At 40.4% G+C, this 25,615-nt stretch overlaps 1 protein-coding gene across 1 annotated transcript; it reads right to left on the bottom strand.

Annotated features, from left to right (window-relative positions):
- Window positions 1-952: 952 nt before the first annotated feature.
- Window positions 953-23,312, bottom strand: LOC131771251 (neurogenic locus notch homolog protein 1-like). The gene is made up of 17 exons (XM_066162227.1): window positions 23,211-23,312; window positions 22,966-23,044; window positions 19,198-19,839; window positions 18,888-19,001; window positions 17,995-18,111; window positions 14,721-15,362; window positions 14,411-14,524; window positions 13,474-13,590; window positions 10,125-10,766; window positions 9,815-9,928; window positions 8,878-8,994; window positions 5,550-6,191; window positions 5,240-5,353; window positions 4,354-4,470; window positions 2,619-2,726; window positions 1,749-2,087; window positions 953-1,070 (listed from the first exon to the last, which is right to left on the bottom strand). Exons 2-16 carry the CDS (start codon window positions 23,027-23,029, stop codon window positions 1,786-1,788), a joined length of 3,966 nt encoding a protein of 1,321 aa, XP_066018324.1. The 5' UTR covers window positions 23,030-23,044; window positions 23,211-23,312; the 3' UTR covers window positions 953-1,070; window positions 1,749-1,785.
- Between the last annotated feature and the right edge of the window lie 2,303 nt (window positions 23,313-25,615).

Below are 25,615 nucleotides of genomic sequence, written 5' to 3'. Positions count from 1 at the left end.
GACAAGATTGACATGAGTGGCCAACGATCAGGAGAGCTAAACATTCAAGAGACTCTTCCTTAATCTTATTCGTATCTCATTTAATCAAACTGTTGGCTATCATCATCGACTTGTTCTTGAGGGTGCAATTGCACATGATCGTAAAGTTACGGTGGGCATACGGTTTCAAGGTTCCCTTGGCTTTCAGCCTTTAAGGGATGTTTGCCTCATCATTACAACACATAGTGGAAAAGTTAGTTTCGCTGAAAGAAGTCGAAAAAACTATGGGACCCATTGGGTTTAGCACTGAAATTTTCTTGGCCTTGCCCGAGAATTGATTTTAATCTAAAAGTGAAAAAGAAGAGGAAACATTTTGGATGTGTATCATCGAGGAGCACAATGAGATGATGGCTATTACGGCTAACGCTTAAAATGTTAGCTATTTTACGGCTAACAGTTGCTTTCTTTCCGTTACGGACAATAGAAACAATTTTAGCGTTAAGGGTTTCTTCGACTAACGACAAAATTTGTCAGTTTTTACGCCAACGGTTGACCACAACCCTCCAATAACATTAATAACATGGACTTTGGAAGATATCCTCTGTGGCGTAAAACAGTGGCTATAATGATTTAGTGCGTATTAACACTTGAGCTAACTTGAAGCAACCAAACATTGGCACGGATCGAAATGAGATACAACAGTGCAGCTTATTACGGCAAGGTGAGGAGGTAAGAATGATCTCTTTGTTTTGAGTGACATGTCTAACATGTTAAGTCTCCTCTTTGAACGCTTTATGTGAATCGAAAGACGAAATTTCTATGTCCTTATTTTTCGGTTTGTGCGCGTCAATTATTTCTTCATACCACAGAACAATTTCGTTTGGGTCTATTGATAAGAATTCCTAATTTCCGCTGATAACCATTCCCGACCAACAATCATCAATAATCTTTTAAAAGAATTGCAACACTGATAGTTTTTCCGCACACTTTATTGATCCCAGATAAAACCCCACGATTCGGATAAGCTGATACATTTCAGTTTCTTTCTACTCTTTCTAATCTTCGTTGCAACTTCTTGCTGATAACCAGGCCTGAGAGGGAAAAAAATGCAACGTGAACAAATAAACTTGTAATGTAGATCTAATGTGACACAAGCAAGTGTTTGTCACTGAAACTTTTCTTGACATCATAATTTTCTTTTTCAGGGCCCCAATGAGAACCACTTTGGTGGTTAGGTTTCTTTTTTCATCATGATTATGCGATCAGGCTTTCCTTTGTAGGGAGGAAGCGCACAAGAGTCGGCGGCCAAGAAAACGAAGAAATCAGTCACATGTTGTTTGACGCTGTTCTCTGATTACCATTGAATGAATTTAGATTAATCTGCACAGATACCTCAAGAGTAATAAATATTCTCACTTCATATCTTATCTCATTGTTCCTTATAACTAAGCAGTTTGTTTCGTTGTTGTAATGAGCACAGTGTAAAGCAAAAATTAATGCGTCAACGTTTAAAAATACTTATACTGACAGCATTTAAACGACACCTTTGATAGGGTTAGTGAAGCGCACTTCAATCTTACATGATTTTTTTTTTCTTTTTTTACGTAGTGACTATATGATCGACTGTCTGGGAACCGCAGCGTTTTCCTTTCTTAACGGACGAATTAGGTAAACAGCTTTTGCCAAACTACTGCAAACGAATTCTGGAACCTATATTTTAATCGGTATTGTCTCGTGGAAATCTTAAGTAATTGTAACTTTGGACTCACCGTGAACTAACGATCCCGTGCTGTAAAGTTTATGGCTCTAATTCTTCTTCAAAATGTAGACATAATTGGCCAATTTTACTCCGACTCCGTAATCTCCTTCTTCTTTGCACCCTTTGGGTGATGCACCATGCACCTTGTAATCAGCATTGCCTTTGGTTGTCGCACAGCTGAATTTCCCACGAACCCCAAAGATCTCCAGTTTTTTCCCCTTAGCTGCTTTCATACAAGCCTCCACAGCACCTTTGATATTCTTCTTGTACTTTCTGAATTTTCCAAGAACTTTACCCATGGCCTTGTTTTTCTTTTTGACTTCTTTAAAGCATCCTTGCTTTTCCCACTCTATAACACATACAATCAACTCCATCGATACAATTAAGTAAGGAAGGGTTTTTTCTTAAGGCCATAATGCACAATTTCCTATAAAAGATGTTTACTTCTCAGTCTTTGAATTGTAATAAAGATAATAATGAGCGACGACACTCGCCAGAAATTTCTTGCCTCGTACATTTTCGAAAGGGGATAGGTAAGTGTATGTACAGAGTAAGGTTTGAATCTCATGACAAAGTCGGGCTTTAAGCTGTTTGGTAGGCAAAAGCAAGCTTTCAGTCTCGCTCTGAAAATCAGTAGAACTAATCAATGACGTAGAACAAAGATAACAAAAATATGAAAAGAGTAGGTTCAAAAAAAGGAAAAAAACCCTTGTACCCCCAAAGCGAACCAAAATGTATTTCAAAGAGGAATGCTGGAGCGGTAAAGAGGTGGGTCAAATTTTACCTCTTTTTTAAGTTTTTTTAATTTCTATTTTGTCGGAAAGCCTTAACAGTTCGAGAAAAGGTGTCACCAAAACATAACCGTTTTTAGCGTTCTTACCACACTGTTCTCCAATGAATCCTTCCTTGCAGTCACACGTGTAGCTGTTGATTCCGTCGATACACTTTCCTCCATTGTAACACACAGCATTTAAACAATCGTCCTCATCTGCATTTCATAAAAAAACGTAGGAAAGGTGATATAAAAGCCGAGATCGTTTTCGCAATTTTTCTCTCGTGGGGTGAATCTCATGTAGCCTAATCCGTCCAAGAGACTGCGCGCGCCATTGAAAGTGTTTATGTAAAATAGTATCGTATCCACTGTATACACCTGGCTCTAAGAAAGAGGGATGATTAAGCTTCATAAGGAGCGGTAGAGCTACCATGTATCTGCGTAGTTATTACGTAACGTTCTTAGAATGTCAAATTAATGTGCGAACATAGATCTGCCACATTTAATTGTCCGCACATTAATCTACGCTGAGAGTAACTCCACATATTTTACAGAAGGAAAGTCAATGCAAGATTCAAAAGAAGAGAAAAGGTAGCATTGGCTAGTGCCGGAAACGAGTAGGTCCTCATTAACATATAATATACCTTTCAATAAAAAATATAACGTAATAAGGCCCGGCTCTGGTATCAGTAATAGGATTTTTTAAGAGTTCAGTTCCCATTATCATCGGAGTGCCCAATTGGTTTCGCGAAACTTAAGTAGGTTCAAATATCACTGAACTGCCGTGGAAATAGCCTGCAGTGCAGGTGTCTTATTAGAGGAAGCTAACGTTATAAGCTCACGATCTTTTATCCGACCGGCCATGTTTCATTTGGAGTTAGGGCGGACAGTGGGGGTTGGGGGCGGGGGAAGGGCGAGAAGACGCCAGCCCGAGGAGGCTGTTGAAAAGCAAAACACCCTCTATTTATTTGCGCATCACTGCATTTACGGAAATGAGCAGGTAACCAATCAAAATGATTTAAATTAAAACCGAAAGCAGTGTCTTCCTACAAAAAAAAACATATAGGGTCGATGAGTGAAATGGTAACGTCGTTTTTTCTCCCCCAGGAACAAAATTGCTTCGACGAAACCTCCTTGCGGTCACAAAAATGAGCTGATGTTTCCAGCACTCTAACTTTTCCAAACGACAATCCTTGAGTATGGCTTCCGTTAATCTATTTGACTGTTTTCTTCCAATTGATCGTAAACGATACTTTGAAGCACAAACAACAGCATTCGAGGTTTTACGCGCCATAATTTGTTTGATGCAAACCGGCATACTCTGGTGAAACGGCTTTTCCCAAAGTCATTTGGCAACACGGCCAGTAGATCCTTTCCAGAACCAGTGTAGCAATTGTTTCTTTTTCTTCCGATTTTGATGCACGAGAAATATTAATTTCCGAAAGACACTTGCTTCCTTCAAGGCGGAATCGAAACTATCAACTTCATCATTTACAGAGTTTGCCATCCTTCGCATTTTTCCCCAACAGCAAAATGTCCAAATGACACATTTGGCTCTTAATTGACAGCTGGAACTTAACCGCGGCCATCAGGAACTCTGTTCGTGGGCGAACGGAGTTTTGCAAAATAACAATGACCTCAGCAGGCGTAATCTTCACTCCCCCCACCCCTCTCCCTATCATTGACCGTCGACCGCCCCCTTGGTGGATATTTCTTTCTCATCCCAGCCTTCCACTTCCATTAAAACCAAAAATGGTGGCTATGATTTTCGTTGAGAAATTAACTAGCACTTGCTCGCCAACAACGGCTATGAACAACAGCTAATGCCCAGTAATTTTCTCACCTTTTTCACAACTTTTTCCTGTAAACCCATGTTTGCATTTGCATTCGTAGCCGCCTTGTGTGTTTGTGCACTGTCCGCCATTTTTGCATGGATGTAAAGTTATACATTCGTTGATATCTAGCCAGAATGGAAAACATCAAAGTTAAAATTTCTAAGCGCAAAGGTTGTCCCTGAGAGACAGGTTTAAGTAACTTTTGAGTTCGAAATTTCATCCCTCACTATTCTGATATGAAAAAAGTCAAGCCTTTTATTCTGAGTTGGTTCAGGGATGAGGGGGAGAGAGAGGGGACAAATCAAGCGCGAATATAACGAACAACTTTATAGTTATGGTGTGTCTTTCTTATTTGTTTAAAGAAGCACCTGTTAAGTCTGACTTTTCAGGCATTAACATAAATCATTGGAACGATTAATCAATCGATTTTTGAATTTCAATTATGGGCTGCCCTGTGTCTCTGTGTATCTTTATAGTGAAGTGAAGATCCAGTTAGTTTCTCGCAATTTTCTTGAAGCAAAAACATGCCAACTTTTCCTTCTCGGCGAGCAGTTTGGGGAATTCTAGTCACTTTAACCACGCAGCGAGAAATATAGGCTTCAAACGGAGCAACCAGTTAGTTTAAATGCATTCTAAATAGAAAATTTGATAATAAGAATAAGAACGAAGTTTTCCAACAAAAAAGAAAAGGAAAAGGTGGGATCTGGGAAGATCCTGTGATCGTGAATCGGAGACAAACTCCACTAACCTGCTGTAGAGTTATTTTGTCAATCTTAAGCTTTCATTTTTCAAAATCAACCTGTCGAAACTTTTGCTAAAAGGTATCGCAGTATTGGAGGCATTTTATCCTCACACTTTAGCTGATGACACATTTTTTGTTAAGCTTTAACTCACCATTTTCGCAATTTTTCCCCTGGAATCCTTCAACACAAGAACAGGTGTAGCTGTCACCAGAGCTGCTACATTCACCCCCATTCTGACAAGGCTTTTTGTCTGCGCAAACATCAGCTACAAACACACAGACTTCTATCAGTAAAATGGCCTCCCTCATTACACCCGATAAAAGACCCTCTATTCGTTAGACTGTAAACTACGAAGCAATGTGCAAAAGATTTACATGAATTCTAAAAAAATAGCGGTACCGCGATAACTGGTTTATGAAGACGTTATCAGTTGGCATAAATTAAAGTCTTAGAATAATTACCGCCATGACCAACGCCTATCACGGCCTTTATTTGCTCAGCGTTCAGGGCCACGTCATAAAGTTGTACGGCAGTGACTCGTCCCTGAAAGTACCGTCTATCCATGTTGATAGCACCAATTCGAACTTCATCTTGAGTGGCAAGTTCAATCTCTTTTCCAATATTCATCTTTACCACCGATTGTCCATTTAACCACAAATTTGCCTCACCGGAAATGAAGTCATACGAGCTACCCACGTAATGCCACTGGTTAAAAGCCAAAGCCATAGGCTTGTAAAGCAGATGCCTTGTGGATTGGTAGTTCCTGCGTGAGAATCTTACAAACAACGTTCCTTGCCCTATCCACATGTGAACACCCCAACGATGGGTACCGCCGTACTGGAAGAGAGGACCATCTCTATTCTGAGGATACACCCAACATAAAATCGTAATGGAGTGCTTTACGTCTAATCCTCCATTATTCGGAAACTCAATGTAACTGCCGATGTTTCCTGCGAATTGGTAGGAGCCGCCTTCCTTTCCATCGATTCCAGGTGCCAGAGACACATGGCTGAGGATACCTGGGGAGAGTCGATCTCTAATTTCTCTTGATAGATACTTGCTGTTTAGAGGATAGACGGCCACAGGATCTGGTGCAATGGAAGCTGCAAAGTAAAACAGAGTGACATGTAAACGACTTTTGTTCACTGAAGGATACAACAGTTTCCAGATAGTATCTTTAAGTGTGTATAATCCTATAAAGCCAACCAAAACACAAATGCAAATAAAGTTTCGCCTTCACTACTACATGGTAGGTTCCATGGCGTAGAAACCTCAAAACACTTCTCTTGCGAACGCAAAATGTTTGAATATAGATATATCTCGACATTGAATGTGTGCGAGCTGGAACAAGAAAATGCGAACAATCAGTGTAGGATATTTTGCGTTTGATGGCTGAAGTTTGAAAATGGAAGTATAAACTTTGAGACTTCGTAAGTCCTTCTCCAGCGACGCCAACTCCACGACTTTATCCCGATTACAGCAAACTTCTCGACTTTCACTACCCATCAAGTACGAAAACACTTACGAGCGGCCGCAAACCTTATGATTATCAGCCTCGAGCTCCAATAAAACAGATGTTTCAAGAGGGTAAGCCCAGAGCAGGGGATAAAAAGGCAATCAAACAGTTGCCTGAAAAAGACATTGTTTCAGAAAAGCTTGCATTTCTGCAGATTATCTTGAGCATCTATCTGACATTGAAATGAGGATAAGCGGCGAACAAATAATGACAGTAAACGTGCAAAAAGAAAGCAACAGGAATACAATGATATTGACTGGTAAGATCTCCATCACAGAAACCGGTTGTCATCCCTTAGAGTAGGTAAACTTGAACTTTTTATTCATCACCACAATATTGCATTTAAAGGAAAGAAAGATGAGAAAGTGAGAGTGGTGAAGGCACATATTGGCAGTAAGATTTTGACTTCTATTGTGCAGGATAGTCACAACAGCATTCAGCCAGCCCCTGACTCAAATTCCGAGTCTGACAGTGACAGTGACAGGGTAGAGCGCATTGTTGAATTTAGTAGTACCTCTTCAGAACCAAATGACTTAGGAGATCAGGAAGCGGAAGCAGGAAGCTGAAGAAACGATACCTGAGTCTAATGGGTCTCGATACGGACGGAAAAGGACACCAGTCCTCCGAGAAAACTATGCGCCATGGCACAATATACATGAAGGAATGTAACCAAGTACCTATAATAGAATACCAAATTAAATCAAAGTGGGTGAAAAGAAAAACTTAATCTGTGAGAAAATGGAAAGAAACGTCACAAAAATCCTCTCTAAAGAACGCTGGAGAAGGTGTGTGACCCTCCCCTTATCATCGGAGTGCCCAGTTAGTTTCGCGAAACTTAAGTAGGTTCCAATATCACTGAACTGCCATTGAAATAGCCTGCAGTGCAGGTGTCTTACTAGGCCGAGCTAACGTTATAAGCCAGCGATCATTCATCCGACCCGCCATGTTTGATTTAGAGTTAGAGTGGACGGTGAAGGTAGGGGGCGGGGAAAGGACGAAAAGACGCCTGCCCGAGGAGGCTGTTGAAAAGCAAAACACCCCCTAATAAGCTGTGCATCACTGCATTTACGGAAATGAGCAGATAACCAATCGAAATGAGTTAAATTAAAAACCGGTAGGACTGTCTTCCTACAAAAAAAAAACACATAGAGTCGATGAGTGAAATAATAAGGTCGTTTTTTTTTTTCACCCAGGAACAAAACTGCTTCGAAGAAACCTCCCTGCGGTCCCAAATATGAGCTGATGTTTCCTGCACTCTAAATTTTCCAAATAATAATCCTTGAGTATGGCTGCTGTTAATCTATTTGACTGTTTTTCTTCCAACTGATCGTAAACGATACTTTGAAGCACAAACAACAGCATTCGAAGTTTTACGCGCCATAATTAGTTTGTTGCAAACCGGCATACTATGGTAAAACGGTGTGGATTTTTTTTTTTTTCATCAACGAAAGAAATGGCTTCACCAAAACGTTCTCTGCCGACGCAAGTACGAGTTGATATTTGCCGGACTCTATGTCCTCCAAAATTATGGCCAATCCGTGAGCGTAGCTACCGCTAACCCGATCGAAGATGTCTATTCCATTTGATCATAAACAATACGTTGGAGCGGAAAAACGACAACTACGCTCGAAGGTTTCCCCGTCATAATTTCTTTCATTCGAACCAACACCTGAAGCATCAGGCTTTTCCCAAAGTCATTTGGCAACACGGCCAGTAGATCCTTTCCAGAACCAGTGTAGCAATTGTTTCTTTTTCTTCCGATTTTGATGCACGAGAAATGTTAAATTCCGAAAGACACTTGCTTCCTTCAAAGCGGAATTGAAACCAACAACTTCATCATTTACAGAGTTTGCCATCCTTCGCATTTTCCCGCTACAGAAAAATGTCCAAATGACACATTTGGCTCTTAATTGACAGCTAGAGCTTAACCGCGGCCATCAGGAAATCCGTTAGTGGGCGAACGGAGTTTTGCAAAATAACAATGACTTCAGCAGGCGTAATCTTCACTCCCCCCACCCCTCTCCCTATCATTGACCGTCGACCGCCCCCTTGGTGGATATTTCTTTTTCCTCCCAGCCTTCCGCTGCCATTAAAACCAAAGATGGTGGCTATAATTTTTGTTGAGAAAATAATGAGCGGTTGCTCGCCAAAATTTCGCCTGCTCTAAAGGTTACCGTCGAAGTCCCCAAGTTTGTCTGGAGAAGGTTAACTTGTTACTTTCTTTGCAAGCACAACAGCTATGAACAACAGCTAATGCCCAGTAATTTTCTCACCTTTTTCACAATTTGTTCCTATAAACCCAGGTTTGCATTTGCATTCGTAGCCGCCTTGTGTGTTTGTGCACTGTCCGCCATTTTGGCATGGATGTAAAGTTATACATTCGTTGATATCTAGCCAGAATGGAAAACATCAAAGTTAAAATTTCTAAGCGCAAAGGTTGTCCCTGAGAGACAGGTTTAAGTAACTTTTGAGTTCGAGTTTTCATTCCTTACTGCTCTGATATGAAAAAAGTCAAGCCTCTTGAGTTGGCTTGAGTTGAGTTACTGAGTTGGTTCAGGGATGGGAGGGGGGGGGGGGAGAGGGGACAAATCGAGCGCGAATACAACGAACAACTTTATAGCTATGGTGTGATGGTGTGTCTTTCTTATTTATGAATTTTTTTCTTTTAAGTTTGGACTTTTTAGGCATTAACATAAATCATTGGATCGATTAATCAATCGATTTTTGAATGTCAATTATGGGCTGCCCTGTGTCTCCGTGTATCTTAATAGTTAAATGAAGATCCAGTTAGTTTGTAGCAATTTTCTTGAAGCTGAAACGTGCCTACGTTTCCTTCTCGGCGAGCAGTTTGGGGAATTCTAGTGGAGCGTTTCAGAAGTTCTTTCACTTTAACCACGCAGCGAGAAATATAGGCTTCAAACGGAGCAACCAGTTAGTTTAAATGCACTTTAAATAGAAAATTTGATAATAAAAATAAGAACGAAGTTTTCCAACAAAAAAGAAAAGGAAAAGGTGGGGTCTGGGAAGATCCTGTGATCCTGAATCGGAGACGAACTCTACTAACCTGCTGTAGAGTTATTTTGTCAATCTTAAGCTTTCATTTTTCAAAATCAACCTGTCGAAACTTTTGCTAAAAGGTATCGCAGTATTGGAGGCATTTTATCCTCACACTTTCACTGGTAACAAATTTTTCGTTAAGCCTTAACTTACCATTTTCGCAATTTTTCCCCTGGAATCCTTCAACACAAGAACAGGTGTAGTTGTCACCAAGGCTGCTACATTCACCCCCATTCTGACAAGGCTTTTTGTATGCGCAAACATCAGCTACAAACACACAGACCCCTATCAGTAAAATGGCCTCCCTCTTTACACCCGATAAAAGACCCTCTATTCGTTAGACTGTAAACTACGAAGCAATGTGCAAAAGATGTACATGAATTCTAAAAAAATAGCGGTACCGCGATAACTGGTTTATGAAGACGTTATCAATTGGCATAAATTAAAGTCTTAGAATAATTACCGCCATGACCAACGCCTATCACGGCCTTTATTTGCTCAGCGTTCAGGGCCACGTCATAAAGTTGTACGGCAGTGACTCGTCCCTGAAAGTACCGTCTATCCATGTTGATAGCACCAATTCGAACTTCATCTTGAGTGGCAAGTTCAATCTCTTTTCCAATATTCATCTTTACCACCGATTGTCCATTTAACCACAAATTTGCCTCACCGGAAATGAAGTCATACGAGCTACCCACGTAATGCCACTGGTTAAAAGCCAAAGCCATAGGCTTGTAAAGCAGATGCCTTGTGGATTGGTAGTTCCTGCGTGAGAATCTTACAAACAACGTTCCTTGCCCTATCCACATGTGAACACCCCAACGATGGGTACCGCCGTACTGGAAGAGAGGACCATCTCTATTCTGAGGATACACCCAACATAAAATCGTAATGGAGTGCTTTACGTCTAATCCTCCATTATTCGGAAACTCAATGTAACTGCCGATGTTTCCTGCGAATTGGTAGGAGCCGCCTTCCTTTCCATCGATTCCAGGTGCCAGAGACACATGGCTGAGGATACCTGGGGAGAGTCGATCTCTAATTTCTCTTGATAGATACTTGCTGTTTAGAGGATAGACGGCCACAGGATCTGGTGCAATGGAAGCTGCAAAGTAAAACAGAGTGACATGTAAACGACTTTTGTTCACTGAAGGATACAACAGTTTCCAGATAGTATCTTTAAGTGTGTATAATCCTATAAAGCCAACCAAAACACAAATGCAAATAAAGTTTCGCCTTCACTACTACATGGTAGGTTCCATGGCGTAGAAACCTCAAAACACTTCTCTTGCGAACGCAAAATGTTTGAATATAGATATATCTCGACATTGAATGTGTGCGAGCTGGAACAAGAAAATGCGAACAATCAGTGTAGGATATTTTGCGTTTGATGGCTGAAGTTTGAAAATGGAAGTATAAACTTTGAGACTTCGTAAGTCCTTCTCCAGCGACGCCAACTCCACGACTTTATCCCGATTACAGCAAACTTCTCGACTTTCACTACCCATCAAGTACGAAAACACTTACGAGCGGCCGCAAACCTTATGATTATCAGCCTCGAGCTCCAATAAAACAGATTATTCAAGAGGGTAAGCCCAGAGCAGGGGATAAAAAGGCAATCAAACAGTTGCCTGAAAAAGACATTGTTTCAGAAAAGCTTGCATTTCTGCAGATTATCTTGAGCATCTATCTGACATTGAAATGAGGATAAGCGGCGAACAAATAATGACAGTAAACGTGCAAAAAGAAAGCAACAGGAATACAATGATATTGACTGGTAAGATCTCCATCACAGAAACCGGTTGTCATCCCTTAGAGTAGGTAAACTTGAACTTTTTATTCATCACCACAATATTGCATTTAAAGGAAAGAAAGATGAGAAAGTGAGAGTGGTGAAGGCACATATTGGCAGTAAGATTTTGACTTCTATTGTGCAGGATAGTCACAACAGCATTCAGCCAGCCTCTGACTCAAATTCCGAGTCTGACAGTGACAGTGACAGGGTAGAGCGCATTGTTGAATTTAGTAGTACCTCTTCAGAACCAAATGACTTAGGAGATCAGGAAGCGGAAGCAGGAAGCTGAAGAAACGATACCTGAGTCTAATGGGTCTCGATACGGACGGAAAAGGACACCAGTCCTCCGAGAAAACTATGCGCCATGGCACAATATACATGAAGGAATGTAACCAAGTACCTATAATAGAATACCAAATTAAATCAAAGTGGGTGAAAAGAAAAACTTAATCTGTGAGAAAATGGAAAGAAACGTCACAAAAATCCTCTCTAAAGAACGCTGGAGAAGGTGTGTGACCCTCCCCTTATCATCGGAGTGCCCAGTTAGTTTCGCGAAACTTAAGTAGGTTCCAATATCACTGAACTGCCATTGAAATAGCCTGCAGTGCAGGTGTCTTACTAGGCCGAGCTAACGTTATAAGCCAGCGATCGTTCATCCGACCCGCCATGTTTGATTTAGAGTTAGAGTGGACGGTGGGGGTAGGGGGCGGGGAAAGGACGAAAAGACGCCTGCCCGAGGAGGCTGTTGAAAAGCAAAACACCCCCTAATAAGCTGTGCATCACTGCATTTACGGAAATGAGCAGATAACCAATCGAAATGAGTTAAATTAAAAACCGGTAGGACTGTCTTCCTACAAAAAAAAAACACATAGAGTCGATGAGTGAAATAATAAGGTCGTTTTTTTTTTCACCCAGGAACAAAACTGCTTCGAAGAAACCTCCCTGCGGTCCCAAATATGAGCTGATGTTTCCTGCACTCTAAATTTTCCAAATAATAATCCTTGAGTATGGCTGCTGTAAATCTATTTGACTGTTTTTCTTCCAACTGATCGTAAACGATACTTTGAAGCACAAACAACAGCATTCGAAGTTTTACGCGCCATAATTTGTTTGATGCAAACCGGCATACTCTGGTGAGACGGTCTGGGTTTTTTGTTTTTATTTTTGTTTTTGTTTTTGTTTTCATCAACGAAAGAAATGGCTTCACCAAAACGTTCTCTGCTGACGCAAATACGAGTTGATATTTGCCGGACTCTATGTCCTCCAAAATTATGGCCAATCCGTGAGCGTAGCTACCGCTAACCCGATCGAAGATGTCTATTCCATTTGATCATAAACAACACGTTGGAGCGGAAAAGCGACAAGTACGCTGGAAGGTTTCCCCGTCATAATTTCTTTCATTCGAACCAACACCTGAAGCATCAGGCTTTTCCCAAAGTCATTTGGCAACACGGCCAGTAGATCCTTTCCAGAACCAGTGTAGCAATTGTTTCTTTTTCTTCCGATTTTGATGCACGAGAAATGTTGAATTCCAAAAGACACTTGCTTCCTTCAAAGCGGAATTGAAACCAACAACTTCATCATTTACAGAGTTTGCCATCCTTCGCATTTTCCCGCTACAGCAAAATGTCCAAATAACACATTTGGCTCTTAATTGACAGCTAGAGCTTAACCGCGGCCATCAGGAAATCCGTTAGTGGGCGAACGGAGTTTTGCAAAATAACAATGACTTCAGCAGGCGTAATCTTCACTCCCCCCACCCCTCTCTCTATCATTGACCGTCGACCACCCCCTTGGTGGATATTTCTTCTTCCTCCCAGCCTTCCGCTGCTATTAAAACCAAAGATGGTGGCTATAATTTTTGTTGAGAAAATAATGAGCGGTTGCTCGCCAAAATTTCGCCTGCTCTAAAGGTTACCGTCGAAGTCCCCAAGTTTGTCTGGAGAAGGTTAACTTGTTACTTTCTTTGCAAGCACAACAGCTATGAACAACAGCTAATGCCCAGTAATTTTCTCACCTTTTTCACAATTTGTTCCTATAAACCCAGGTTTGCATTTGCATTCGTAGCCGCCTTGTGTGTTTGTGCACTGTCCGCCATTTTGGCATGGATGTAAAGTTATACATTCGTTGATATCTAGCCAGAATGGAAAACATCAAAGTTAAAATTTCTAAGCACAAAGGTTGTCCCTGAGAGACAGGTTTAAGTAACTTTTGAGTTCGAGTTTTCATTCCTTACTGCTCTGATATGAAAAAAGTCAAGCCTCTTGAGTTGGCTTGAGTTGAGTTACTGAGTTGGTTCAGGGATGAGAGGGGGGGGGGGGGAGAGGGGACAAATCGAGCGCGAATACAACGAACAACTTTATAGCTATGGTGTGATGGTGTGTCTTTCTTATTTATGAATTTTTTTCTTTTAAGTTTGAACTTTTTAGGCATTTACATAAATCATTGGATCGATTAATCAATCGATTTTTGAATGTCAATTATGGGCTGCCCTGTGTCTCCGTGTATCTTAATAGTTAAATGAAGATCCAGTTAGTTTGTAGCAATTTTCTTGAAGCTGAAACGTGCCTACGTTTCCTTTCTGGCGAGCAGTTTGGGGAATTCTAGTGGAGCGTTTCAGAAGTTCTTTCACTTTAACCACGCAGAGAGAAATATAGGCTTAAAACGGAGCAACCAGTTAGTTTAAATGCACTTTAAATAGAAAATTTGAGAATAAGAATAAGAACGAAGTTTTCCAACAAAAAAGAAAAGGAAAAAGTTGGGTCAGGGAAGATCCGGTGATCCAGAATCGGAGACGAACTCTACTAACCTGCTGTAGAGTTATTTTGTCAATCTTAAGCTTTCATTTTTCAAAATCAACCTGTGGAATCTTTTGCTAAAGGTATCGCAGTATTGGAGGCATTTTATCCTCACACTTTCACTGATAACGCTTTTTTCTTTAAGCTTTAACTTACCATTTTCGCAATTTTCTCCCTGGAATCCTTCAACACAAGAACAGGTGTAGTTGTCACCAGAGCTGCTACATTCACCCCCATTCTGACAGGGCTTTTTGTATGCGCAAACATCAGCTACAAACACACAGACTTCTATCAGTAAAATGGCTTCCCTCATTACACCCGATACAAGACCCTCTATTCGTTAGACCGTAAACTACGAAGCAATGTGCAAAAGATGTACATGAATTCTAAAAAAATAGCGGTACCGCGATAACTGGTTTATGAAGACGTTATCAATTGGCATAAATTAAAGTCTTAGAATAATTACCGCCATGACCAACGCCTATCACGGCCTTTATTTGCTCAGCGTTCAGGGCCACGTCATAAAGTTGTACGGCGGTGACTCGTCCCTGAAAGTACCGTCTATCCATGTTGATAGCACCAATTCGGACTTCATCTTCAGTGGCAAGTTCAACCTCTTTTCCAATATTCATCTTTACCACCGATTGTCCATTTAACCATACATTTGCCTCACCGGAAATGAAGTCATACGAGCAACCCACGTAATGCCACTGGTTAAAAGCCAAAGCCAAAGCATCGTAATACAGAAACTTTGAGCCTTGGTAGTTCCTTTGTGGGAAATAAGCATACAACTTTCCTTTCGACATCCACAAGAGAACACCCCAACGATGGGTACCGCCGTACTGGAAGAGAGGACCATCTGGAGTCTGAGGATACACCCAACATAAAATCGTAATGGAGTGCTTTACGTCTAATCCTCCATTATTCGGAAACTCAATGTAACTGCCGATATTTCCTGCGAATTGGTAGGAGCCGCCTTCCTTTCCATCGATTCCAGGTGCCAGAGACACATGGCTGAGGATGCCTGGGGACAGTCGATCTTTAATTTCTCTTGATAGATACTTGCTGTTTAGAGGATAGACGGCCACAGGATCTGGTGCAATGGAAGCTGCAAAGTAAAAAAGAGTGACATGTAAACGACTTTTGTTCATTGAAGGATAAAACAGTTTCCAGATAGTATCTTTGAGTGTGTGCAATTTTGTCAAGCCAACCAAACCACAAATGTAAATAAAGTGTCCCCCTAACAACTACATGGTATGTTCCATGGCGCAGAAACCTCACAACATTTCTCTTGCGAACGCAAAATGTTTCAATATAAATATATCTCGACATTGGATGTGTGCGAGCTGAAACAAGAGAATGCGAACAATCAGTGTGGGATATTTTGCGTTTTATAGCTGAAGTTTGAAAATGAAAGTATAAACTCTCAGACTTTGTAAGTCCTTTTCAGCGACGCCAACCCCACGACTCTATCCCGATTACAGCAAACTTCTCGACTTTCACTACCCATCAAGTACGAAAACACCTAAAAGCGGCCGCAAACCTTATGAGGTTACGCTCTTATTTCAAGAGGGTAAGCTCAGGGCATGGGATAAAAAGGCAATCAAACAGTTGCCTGAAAAATACATTGTTTCGGAAAAGCTTGCATTCTTGCAGATTATATTGAGCAACTAACTGACATTGAAATGAGGAAAGATAAGCGGCGAACAAATAATGACAGGAAACGTGCAGAAAGAAAGCAACAGGAATACAATGATATTGACTGAAAGATCTCTATCACAGAAACCGGTTGTCTTCCCTTAGAGTAGGTAAACTTGAACTTTACATTGATCACCATAATATTGCATTTAAAGGAAAGAAAGATGAGAAGGTGAGAGTGGTGGAAGGAGGACTTCTACTGTGCAGGATAGTCACAACAGCATTCAGCCAGCCCCTGACTCAAATTCCGAGTCTGACAGTGACAGTGACAGGGTAGAGCGCATTGTTGAATTTAGTAGTACCTCTTCAGAACCAAATGACTTAGGAGATTAGGAAGCGGAAGCAGGAAGCTGAAGAAACGATACCTGAGTCTAATGGGTCTCGATACGGACGGAAAAGGACACGAGTCCGCCGAGAAAACTATGCACCATGGCACAATATACATGAAGGAAAGTAACCAAGTACCTATAATAGAACACCGTATTAAATCAAAGTGGGTGAAAAGAAAAACTTAATCTGTGAGAAAATGGAAAGAAACGTCACAAAAATCCTCTCTAAAAAACGCTGGAAAAGGTGTGTGACCCTCCCCTTATCGTCAGAGTGTCCAGTTAGTTTCGCAAAACTTAAGTAGGTTCCAATATCACTGAACTGCCATTGAAATAGCCTGCAGTGCAGGTGTCTTACTAGGTCGAGCTAACGTTATAAGCCCGCGATCGTTCATCCGACCCGCTATGTTTGATTTAGAGTTAGAGTGGACGGTGGGGGTAGGGGGCGGGGAAAGGGCGAGAAGACGCCTGCCCGAGGAGGCTGTTGAAAACCAAAACACCCCCTAATAAGCTGTGCATCACTGTATTTACGGAAATGAGCAGGTAACCAATCCAAATGAGTTAACTTAAAAACCAGTAGGACCGTCTTCCTACAAAAAAAAAATACATAGAGTCGATGAGTGAAATAATAAGGTCGTTTTTTTTTCACCCAGGAACAAAACTGCTTCGAAGAAACCTCCCTGCCGTCACAAATATGAGCTGATGTTTCCTGCACTCTAAATTTTCCAAATACCAATCCTTGAGTATGGCTGCTGTTAATCTATTTGACAGTTTTTCTTCCAACTGTTCGTAAACGATACTTTGAAGCACAAACAACAGCATTCGAAGTTTTACGCGCCATAATTAGTTTGTTGCAAACCGGCATACTATGGTAAAACGGTGTGGATTTTTTTTTTTTCATCAACTAAAGAAATGACTTCACCAAAACGTTCTCTGCCGACGCAAGTGCGAGTTGATATTTGCCGGACTCTATGTCCTCCAAAATTATGGCCTATCCCTGAGCGTAGCTACCGCTAACCCGATCGAAGATGTCTATTCCATTTGATCATAAATAATACGTTGGAGCGGAAAAACGACAACTACGCTCGAAGGTTTCCCCGTCATAATTTCTTTCATACGAACCAACACCTGAAGCATCAGGCTTTTCCCAAAGTCATTTGGCAACACGGCCAGTAGATCCTTTCCAGAACCAGTGTAGCAATTGTTTCTTTTTCTTCCGATTTTGATGCACGAGAAATATTAAATTCTGAAAGACACTTCCTTCCTTCAAGGCGGAATCGAAACTAACAACTTCATCATTTACAGAGTTTGCCATCCATCTCATTTTTCCGCTACTTAAATTGACAGCTGGAGCTTAACCGTGGCCATCAGGAAATCCGTTAGTGGGCGAACAGAGTTTTGTAAAATAATAATGACCTCGGCAGGCGTAATCTTCACTCCCCCCACCCCTCTCCCTATCATTGACCGTCGACCGCCCCCTTGGTGGATATTTCTTTTTCCTCCCAGCCTTCCGCTGCCATTAAAACCAAAGATGGTGGCTATAATTTTTGTTGAGAAAATAATGAGCGGTTGCTCGCCAAAATTTCGCCTGCTCTAAAGGTTACCATCGAAGTCCCCAAGTTTGTCTGAAGAAGGTTAACTTGTTACTTTCTTTGCAAGCACAACAGCTATGAACAACAGCTATGAACAACAGCTAATGCCCAGTAAGGTTCTCACCTTTTTCACAATTTGTTCCTATAAACCCAGGTTTGCATTTGCATTCGTAGCCGCCTTGTGTGTTTGTGCACTGTCCGCCATTTTGGCATGGAGGTAAAGTTATACATTCGTTGATATCTAGCCAGAATGGAAAACATCAAAGTTAAAATTTCTAAGCACAAAGGTTGTCCCTGAGAGACAGGTTTAAGTAACTTTTGAGTTCGAGTTTTCAATCCTTACTGCTCTGATATGAAATGAGAGGGATGAGAGGGGGGGGGGGGAGAGGGGACAAATCAAGCGCGAATACAACGAACAGCTTTATAGCTATGGTGTGATGGTGTGTCTTTCTTATCTGTGACTTTTTTTTTTTTAAGTTTGAATTTTTTAGGCATTAACATAAATCATTGGATCGATTAATCAATCGATTTTTGAATGTCAATTATGGGCTGCCCTGTGTCTCCGTGTATCTTAATAGTTAAATGAAGATCCAGTTAGTTTGTAGCAATTTTCTTGAAGCTGAAACGTGCCTACGTTTCCTTCTCGGCGAGCAGTTTGGGGAACTCTGGTGGAGCGTTTCAGAAGTTCTTTCACTTTAACCACGCAGCCGGAAATATAGGCTTAAAACGGAGCAACCAGTTAGTTTAAATGCACTCTAAATAGAAAATTTGATAATAAAAATAAGAACGAAGTTTTCCAACAAAAAAGAAAAGGAAAAGGTGGGGTCTGGGAAGATCCTGTGATCCTGAATCGGAGACGAACTCTACTAACCAGCTGTAGAGTTATTTTGTCAATCTTAAGCTTTCATTTTTCAAAATCAACCTGTCGAAACTTTTGCTAAAAGGTATCGCAGTATTGGAGGCATTTTATCCTCACACTTTCACTGGTAACAAATTTTTCGTTAAGCCTTAACTTACCATTTTCGCAATTTTTCCCCTGGAATCCTTCAACACAAGAACAGGTGTAGTTGTCACCAAGGCTGCTACATTCACCCCCATTCTGACAAGGCTTTTTGTATGCGCAAACATCAGCTACAAACACACAGACCCCTATCAGTAAAATGGCCTCCCTCTTTACACCCGATAAAAGACCCTCTATTCGTTAGACTGTAAACTACGAAGCAATGTGCAAAAGATGTACATGAATTCTAAAAAAATAGCGGTACCGCGATAACTGGTTTATGAAGACGTTATCAATTGGCATAAATTAAAGTCTTAGAATAATTACCGCCATGACCAACGCCTATCACGGCCTTTATTTGCTCAGCGTTCAGGGCCACGTCATAAAGTTGTACGGCGGTGACTCGTCCCTGAAAGTACCGTCTATCCATGTTGATAGCACCAATTCGGACTTCATCTTCAGTGGCAAGTTCAACCTCTTTTCCAATATTCATCTTTACCACCGATTGTCCATTTAACCATACATTTGCCTCACCGGAAATGAAGTCATACGAGCAACCCACGTAATGCCACTGGTTAAAAGCCAAAGCCAAAGCATCGTAATACAGAAACTTTGAGCCTTGGTAGTTCCTTTGTGGGAAATAAGCATACAACTTTCCTTTCGACATCCACAAGAGAACACCCCAACGATGGGTACCGCCGTACTGGAAGAGAGGACCATCTGGAGTCTGAGGATACACCCAACATAAAATCGTAATGGAGTGCTTTACGTCTAATCCTCCATTATTCGGAAACTCAATGTAACTGCCGATATTTCCTGCGAATTGGTAGGAGCCGCCTTCCTTTCCATCGATTCCAGGTGCCAGAGACACATGGCTGAGGATGCCTGGGGACAGTCGATCTTTAATTTCTCTTGATAGATACTTGCTGTTTAGAGGATAGACGGCCACAGGATCTGGTGCAATGGAAGCTGCAAAGTAAAAAAGAGTGACATGTAAACGACTTTTGTTCATTGAAGGATAAAACAGTTTCCAGATAGTATCTTTAAGTGTGTGTAATCTTGTCAAGCCAACCAAACCACAAATGTAAATAAAGTGTCCCCCTAACAACTACATGGTATGTTCCATGGCGCAGAAACCTCACAACATTTCTCTTGCGAACGCAAAATGTTTCAATATAAATATATCTCGACATTGGATGTGTGCGAGCTGAAACAAGAGAATGCGAACAATCAGTGTGGGATATTTTGCATTTTATAGCTGAAGTTTGAAAATGAAAGTATAAACTCTCAGACTTTGTAAGTCCTTTTCAGCGACGCCAACTCCACGACTCGATCCCGATTACAGCAAACTTCTCGACTTTCACTACTCATCAAGTACGAAAACACCTAAAAGCGGCCGCAAACCTTATGAGGTTACCCTTTTATTTCAAGAGGGTAAGCTCAGGGCAGGGGATAAAAAGGCAATCAAACAGTTTCCTGAAAAATACATTGTTTCGGAAAAGCTTGCATTCTTGCAGATTATATTGGGCATCTAACTGACATAAGATAAGCGGCGAACAAATAAAGACAGGAAGCGTGCAGAAAGAAAGCAACAGGAATACGATGATATTGACTTGGAAGATCTCTATCACAGAAACCGGTTGTCATCCCTTAGAATAGGTAAACTTGAACTTTATATTGATCACCACAATATTGCATTTAAAGGAAAGAAAGATGAGAAAGTGAGAGTGGTGAAGGCACATATTAGCAGTAAGATTTCTATTGTGCAGGATAGTCACAACAGCATTCAGCCAACCTCTGACTCAAATTGAGAACCAAATGACTTAGGAGATCAGGAAGGGGATAGTCAACGGGAGCAGGAAGCTGAAGAAACGATACCTGAGTATAATGGGTTTCGATACGAACGGAAAAGGACACGAATTCTCCGAGAAAACTATGTGCCATGGCACAATATACATGTAGGAATGTAACCAAGAACCTATAATAAAACACCAAATTAAATGAAAATAGGTGAAAAGAAAAACTTAATCCGTGAGAAAATGGAAAGAAACGTCATAAAAATCCTCTCTAAAAAACGCTGCAAAAGGTGTGTGACCCTCCCCTTGAATAGCTTACAAAGAGGTATTACCCTCCCCTTTCTCATTTTCACTGATGACGCTCTCCTCTGAGGGACTCAGAATTTTTTCTTTGTTCCACGCTCATTATAGGACGAAAAACATCTTTCTCATCATCATTATTGTTTTTAAATTTGGTCCAAAAGTTCACAAGACCTGCAGTCAACGGTAAATGTTTCGTCTATAGTGGATAACCCAGCTGTTTCGCAATTTTTTCCCGTAAATCCAGGTTTGCATGTGCATTAAAAGCTTCCCTATGTGTTCTCGCACTGTCCTCCATTTTGGCATGGGTTTGAGTTTCGGCATTCATCAATATCTGCCCCAAATAAAAAAACCTTTTAAGAGGGGAGTGCAGGGGGGGAAATTTTCTTCCTGTTCATGCGTATTTTTAGTCACATTTAATGACCGTTATCACGTACATTTGACTCTTGAATCCCTCAATACAAGAGAAAGGAAATCAATACCAGCAATATGAAACACTCTGAGTCTGCACGAAGATCTGGATGATCTGTATAGCATGCCCCCCTCAAAGTAGGTTTGCACGTGTCCTAACTTGATATCTTGTTTTCCAGGCCTGCATTTCTTTTTTCTGCCATACATCTACGAATATTTCACATTCTTTTGTTTTCTCTGCAGTTCTCGAACAGCAAAATTAGAACTTAAAATTATTTGACCTTTAGTTTAATTGCTCATAACTTGGGAGTTTACTGTTCAGTTCTTCGAAATTAAAAAGGAAAAAAGAATAGGCTCAGGTGATTACAGATCCTACCAAGAAAAAATTTATATTGGTATTACTGTTCTGTTGATCATCAGAACAAAAACATTAATTTATTTTTTTCTTTGCTTGTAACTAGTCACGCATGAAGAATCAGAGACACGCAGTCTGGTTTGAAGATCACATAATGACAGGAAGTCATTTTTCTTGTAGAAACTGCCATCTTTTCTCCTCGCTGATACGTACTGAAACTTCGCTTTACCTTAAGTTTTTTCAAAATGTGGGACTTTACCGCTCAGTTTGAGAGAACTTTTCAAAACAAACCTGGTTCTTGTTAATTTTATCAGCAGTTGCATATCTCTTTTTATAATCTATCAAATATTTCTCGCTTATGCGCGATTGGTCTTAATGCATCCAGTGAAAGAATATGCCTTAGCTAAACCTAAATATCTGATGATGTACCTCAAGTGATATTCCTCAATTTTCAAACCTCACATCAACTAGGATAAAAGTGTTCGTTTAAGATTTAATTCAGGATGAGAGCGCGTTTAGCTTTTGTTACCGGAACATTTTTGTTTGTTCATAAAGTGGTACCAGGCAACACTAAAAAGTCATCCCACGCGCAGCAAACACTACATTGTTCGTAATCATTTTAGCCACGGGCAGAAAAAGTATTGCAGGAGGATAATAAACTCAATAGCCTCCGTTTTGCGAGAACAAATGCTCGTATATGTATCCTGACGATGTACCTCAAGTGATATTCCTCAATCTTCAAACTTCACATCAACTAGGATAAAAGTGTTCGTTTAAGATTTAATTCAGGATGAGAGCGCGTTTATTTTTTGTTACCGGAGAAGGAACATTTTTGTTTGTTCATAAAGTGGTACCAGGCAACACTGAAAAGTCATCCCACGCGCAGCAAACACTACATTGTTCGTAAACATTTTAGCCACGGGTAGCAAAAGTATTGCAGGAGGATAATAAACTCAATAGCCTCCATTTGGCGAGAACAAATGCTCGTATATGTATCCTTGGATGTTGTTTGTTCCTCGAAGCTCAAAGTTTTGCTTGAGCTTCGATCTCGTAAAAACTGTTCACTGGTACAGTTACTGGTACACTTACAGCCGAAAGGTAAAACAGTCTGAGTTTTGAATGGATTTGGTAATTGTATGATAAAGAGGTCTCATGGGAAGATGATCTGGTCTGAATGGGGCGAGAGACTTTCTCCGCTATTCTTGCAAAAAAGAAATCTTGAAGGATACTAACCGTTAGTAAGCGTGATCAAAATCTGTAGAGCACTGATTTGAAAGATCACCTTGAACCTCTCCATGTTGTGAAACTTCTGCTGTTGAAATAAGGAAACGATAATTGCAAACTAATTCTAAACATAACTCTGCTAATGCGTCTTGTATTCCTTTTTTTAAGATAAGACAGAATTTCTGCAAAGTTCGAGCTTCAACGGCGCGCAATCAAGCCGCTCGACAGTGCATCAAACACATTGTCAACCTTACCTTTTCAAAGGCAGCACGTTCATCTCATGAAAAACATCGATGAAGTGGTAACGCCTAACTTTCCTTTGACGCTTTTACAGTATAGCAATCCATTTCAGCGCATGTGTTGATGGGTCATTAATCAAACTAAAGGCGAACGATACAGATTTTAATTCTATTTAATACTCCTCATTCGACTCAGAAAAATTTACATAACAATGTTCCCGTATTGGGCGTCAATCATCCCATCAAAGAGTGATTAGTACTTTTTGATCAAACCCTGAACATCGAGATCCAGATATTTTTTTATGTAAGCACCAATTAAAGATACCGCCAAACAGTAAGAAATACATTTAATGAGTTATTCTCTCAAAAACTAGCTTAAAGAAGGAAATATCACCAAGAGAACACGATAAACCGTGTAAAAAGGCAGAACCGCATGGAACTGTGAGACAAGACAGGTCACAAGGAAAATTGTTACTTGAACATTTCTTTCAAATAATTTATTTTAACTGAACTCCCTTCACTTAAAGTTTGATTAAAGGACTCATTCCCTTATCAATATTGGGTTTTTAACAAGCTTCTTGACTTTTCTCATCACCAGCACTGACATTGAAAGAAGGAGAATATGTTTAAAAAATTGTGACGAAAACTGCTGCCGATTACTAATACGAAATGATCATGGTGACTCAGGTGGTTTAGTAATGCGTCTGTTTTCGCCACGATATGAAAGGATAATTATGGAACAGTAATTTCTATTGTAGTATAGGAGTTGGCTGTACGAGATCACAAAGTGATCGCGTACAAAAACTCCAACTCTCTATACTACTTTCCATATTATGGAAATTATTCAACAAACTCGTCATTCCACTATTTCCATTCCGACAAGTGAAAAACCACTATTTCGATTGTCGCATGAAATTTTGGAACAAGCAAGTTCTATTAAAAGATTATCTAATGTACCCGAAGGCTTATCATTTTTGAAAGACCCTTTCAGTGCACCTACAATGTCAAAAAGCGAAGCCCCAAAACTTGTTGCTGAATATAAAAGAGAATGTGAAAAAGACGAAAGAAGTGAATATCGAGGAAGTCTGACTGTCTGGGCTTTGGAAAAGGGTTACGCTGGAAGATCGAAATATAGATACCCATTTGGGCGTGCTTTAGATATTCGCAAAGCAATCAGAAGGTTGTACTGTGATGCTTGTAAAAACGGTCATAATTATTCATTGGCTGGCAAATGCACGCATGTAAAAGGCAAGACGCATCAACGCAACAGTGATTAAGCACCTTTGTATCTTTGAATTATCCACAAACTGGTTATTTCAACTTATTTCAACCCACTATTTTTCAAACATTTCAAGATATATCTATAGGTATAGTATAATGAAACTGAATGAAAAATACAGTGATATATATATGAATAAGGCTGATTTAAAAAGGCACAGTAAATCAGAATTGATCAAACTGTTGTTAAAACAGAATGCAGAATCAACTCCCAAACCAAGCATTAAACAAATGGTGAAGCAGAGCGACTTAATACTAGTAGATGATAAACCAGTTTCTACAACGGGTGTTTCAGTTCTGAAGATGTGTTGAACGAGCATAAAACTAACTGTATCACAATAAGTGGTAAACAAGTAATTGAAATGCCTGAAAAGTCAAAAAATATATTGAAATTTGACAATTATAATAAACAATTACCAATACCATTTGTCATCTATGCAGATTTTGAAGCAATAACAGAAAAAGTGCATAGATGTAAACTAAATGATGATAAATCATATTCTGAATCATATCAGAATCATAAAGACTAGTTATGATGATAAATAGTGTCGTACACCATCAATTCAACCACTATTTTAATCCCGACGCGTGGGAAACCGCTATTTCAATTAAACCGCATGGGAAACCACTATTTCAATTCCGACGCGTGGGAAACCATTATTTCAATTCAGACGCGTGAAAAACCACTACCGTATTTCTTCACCTGTAAGCCGAGCGATTTTTTCAGTATTTGACACAAATGTCTGGGAGATTTTTACACAAGAAACGAGGTACGGCTTATTACCGAAGGTTTGGGATTCAAAACCAAGTACTGATTTAATGTTAACGCGAAAAGACCGTAAAGTCAGTGACTGCAGCGCTCTTTACGTCATGACAACAACGTATTTCTGACCACCAATCAGATTCTTTGCTTCCCACGCATTGAAAGAATATCTCACTCGACTTAACAAACACTCTTCTCATTTCACATTACAAATTAATTATTTGGTCTCTCTGCTGTGAAGACCAACCCACCGCTTGCTTGTCTATTTTGGAGCACTTGGGAGTAAAACGGCCCATTTTTGCACGGTATTTCAGTCCTGTCGCATGGGAAACCACTATTTCAATTCCGACGCGTGAAAAACCACTATTTCGATTGCCGT

Source organism: Pocillopora verrucosa, chromosome 2 (assembly GCF_036669915.1).
Source record: "Pocillopora verrucosa isolate sample1 chromosome 2, ASM3666991v2, whole genome shotgun sequence".
In the NCBI taxonomy this organism is placed as follows: domain Eukaryota; kingdom Metazoa; phylum Cnidaria; class Anthozoa; order Scleractinia; family Pocilloporidae; genus Pocillopora; species Pocillopora verrucosa.
The sequence above is the reverse complement of the archived record's forward strand: the minus strand, read 5'-3'. Positions and strand labels throughout refer to the sequence as shown.

Coding starts and splice junctions, on each gene's coding strand:
- LOC131771251 (XM_066162227.1), bottom strand. CDS start 23,029: ATGGAGAGGTTCAAGGTGATCTTTCAAATCAGTGCTCTACAGATTTTG. Junction 10,767..13,473: donor AGGAACAAATTGTGAAAAAG/GTGAGAAAATTA, acceptor TTTACTTTGCAG/CTTCCATTGCACCAGATCCT. Junction 8,995..9,814: donor GGGGAAAAATTGCGAAAATG/GTAAGTTAAGGC, acceptor CATTCTGGCTAG/ATATCAACGAATGTATAACT.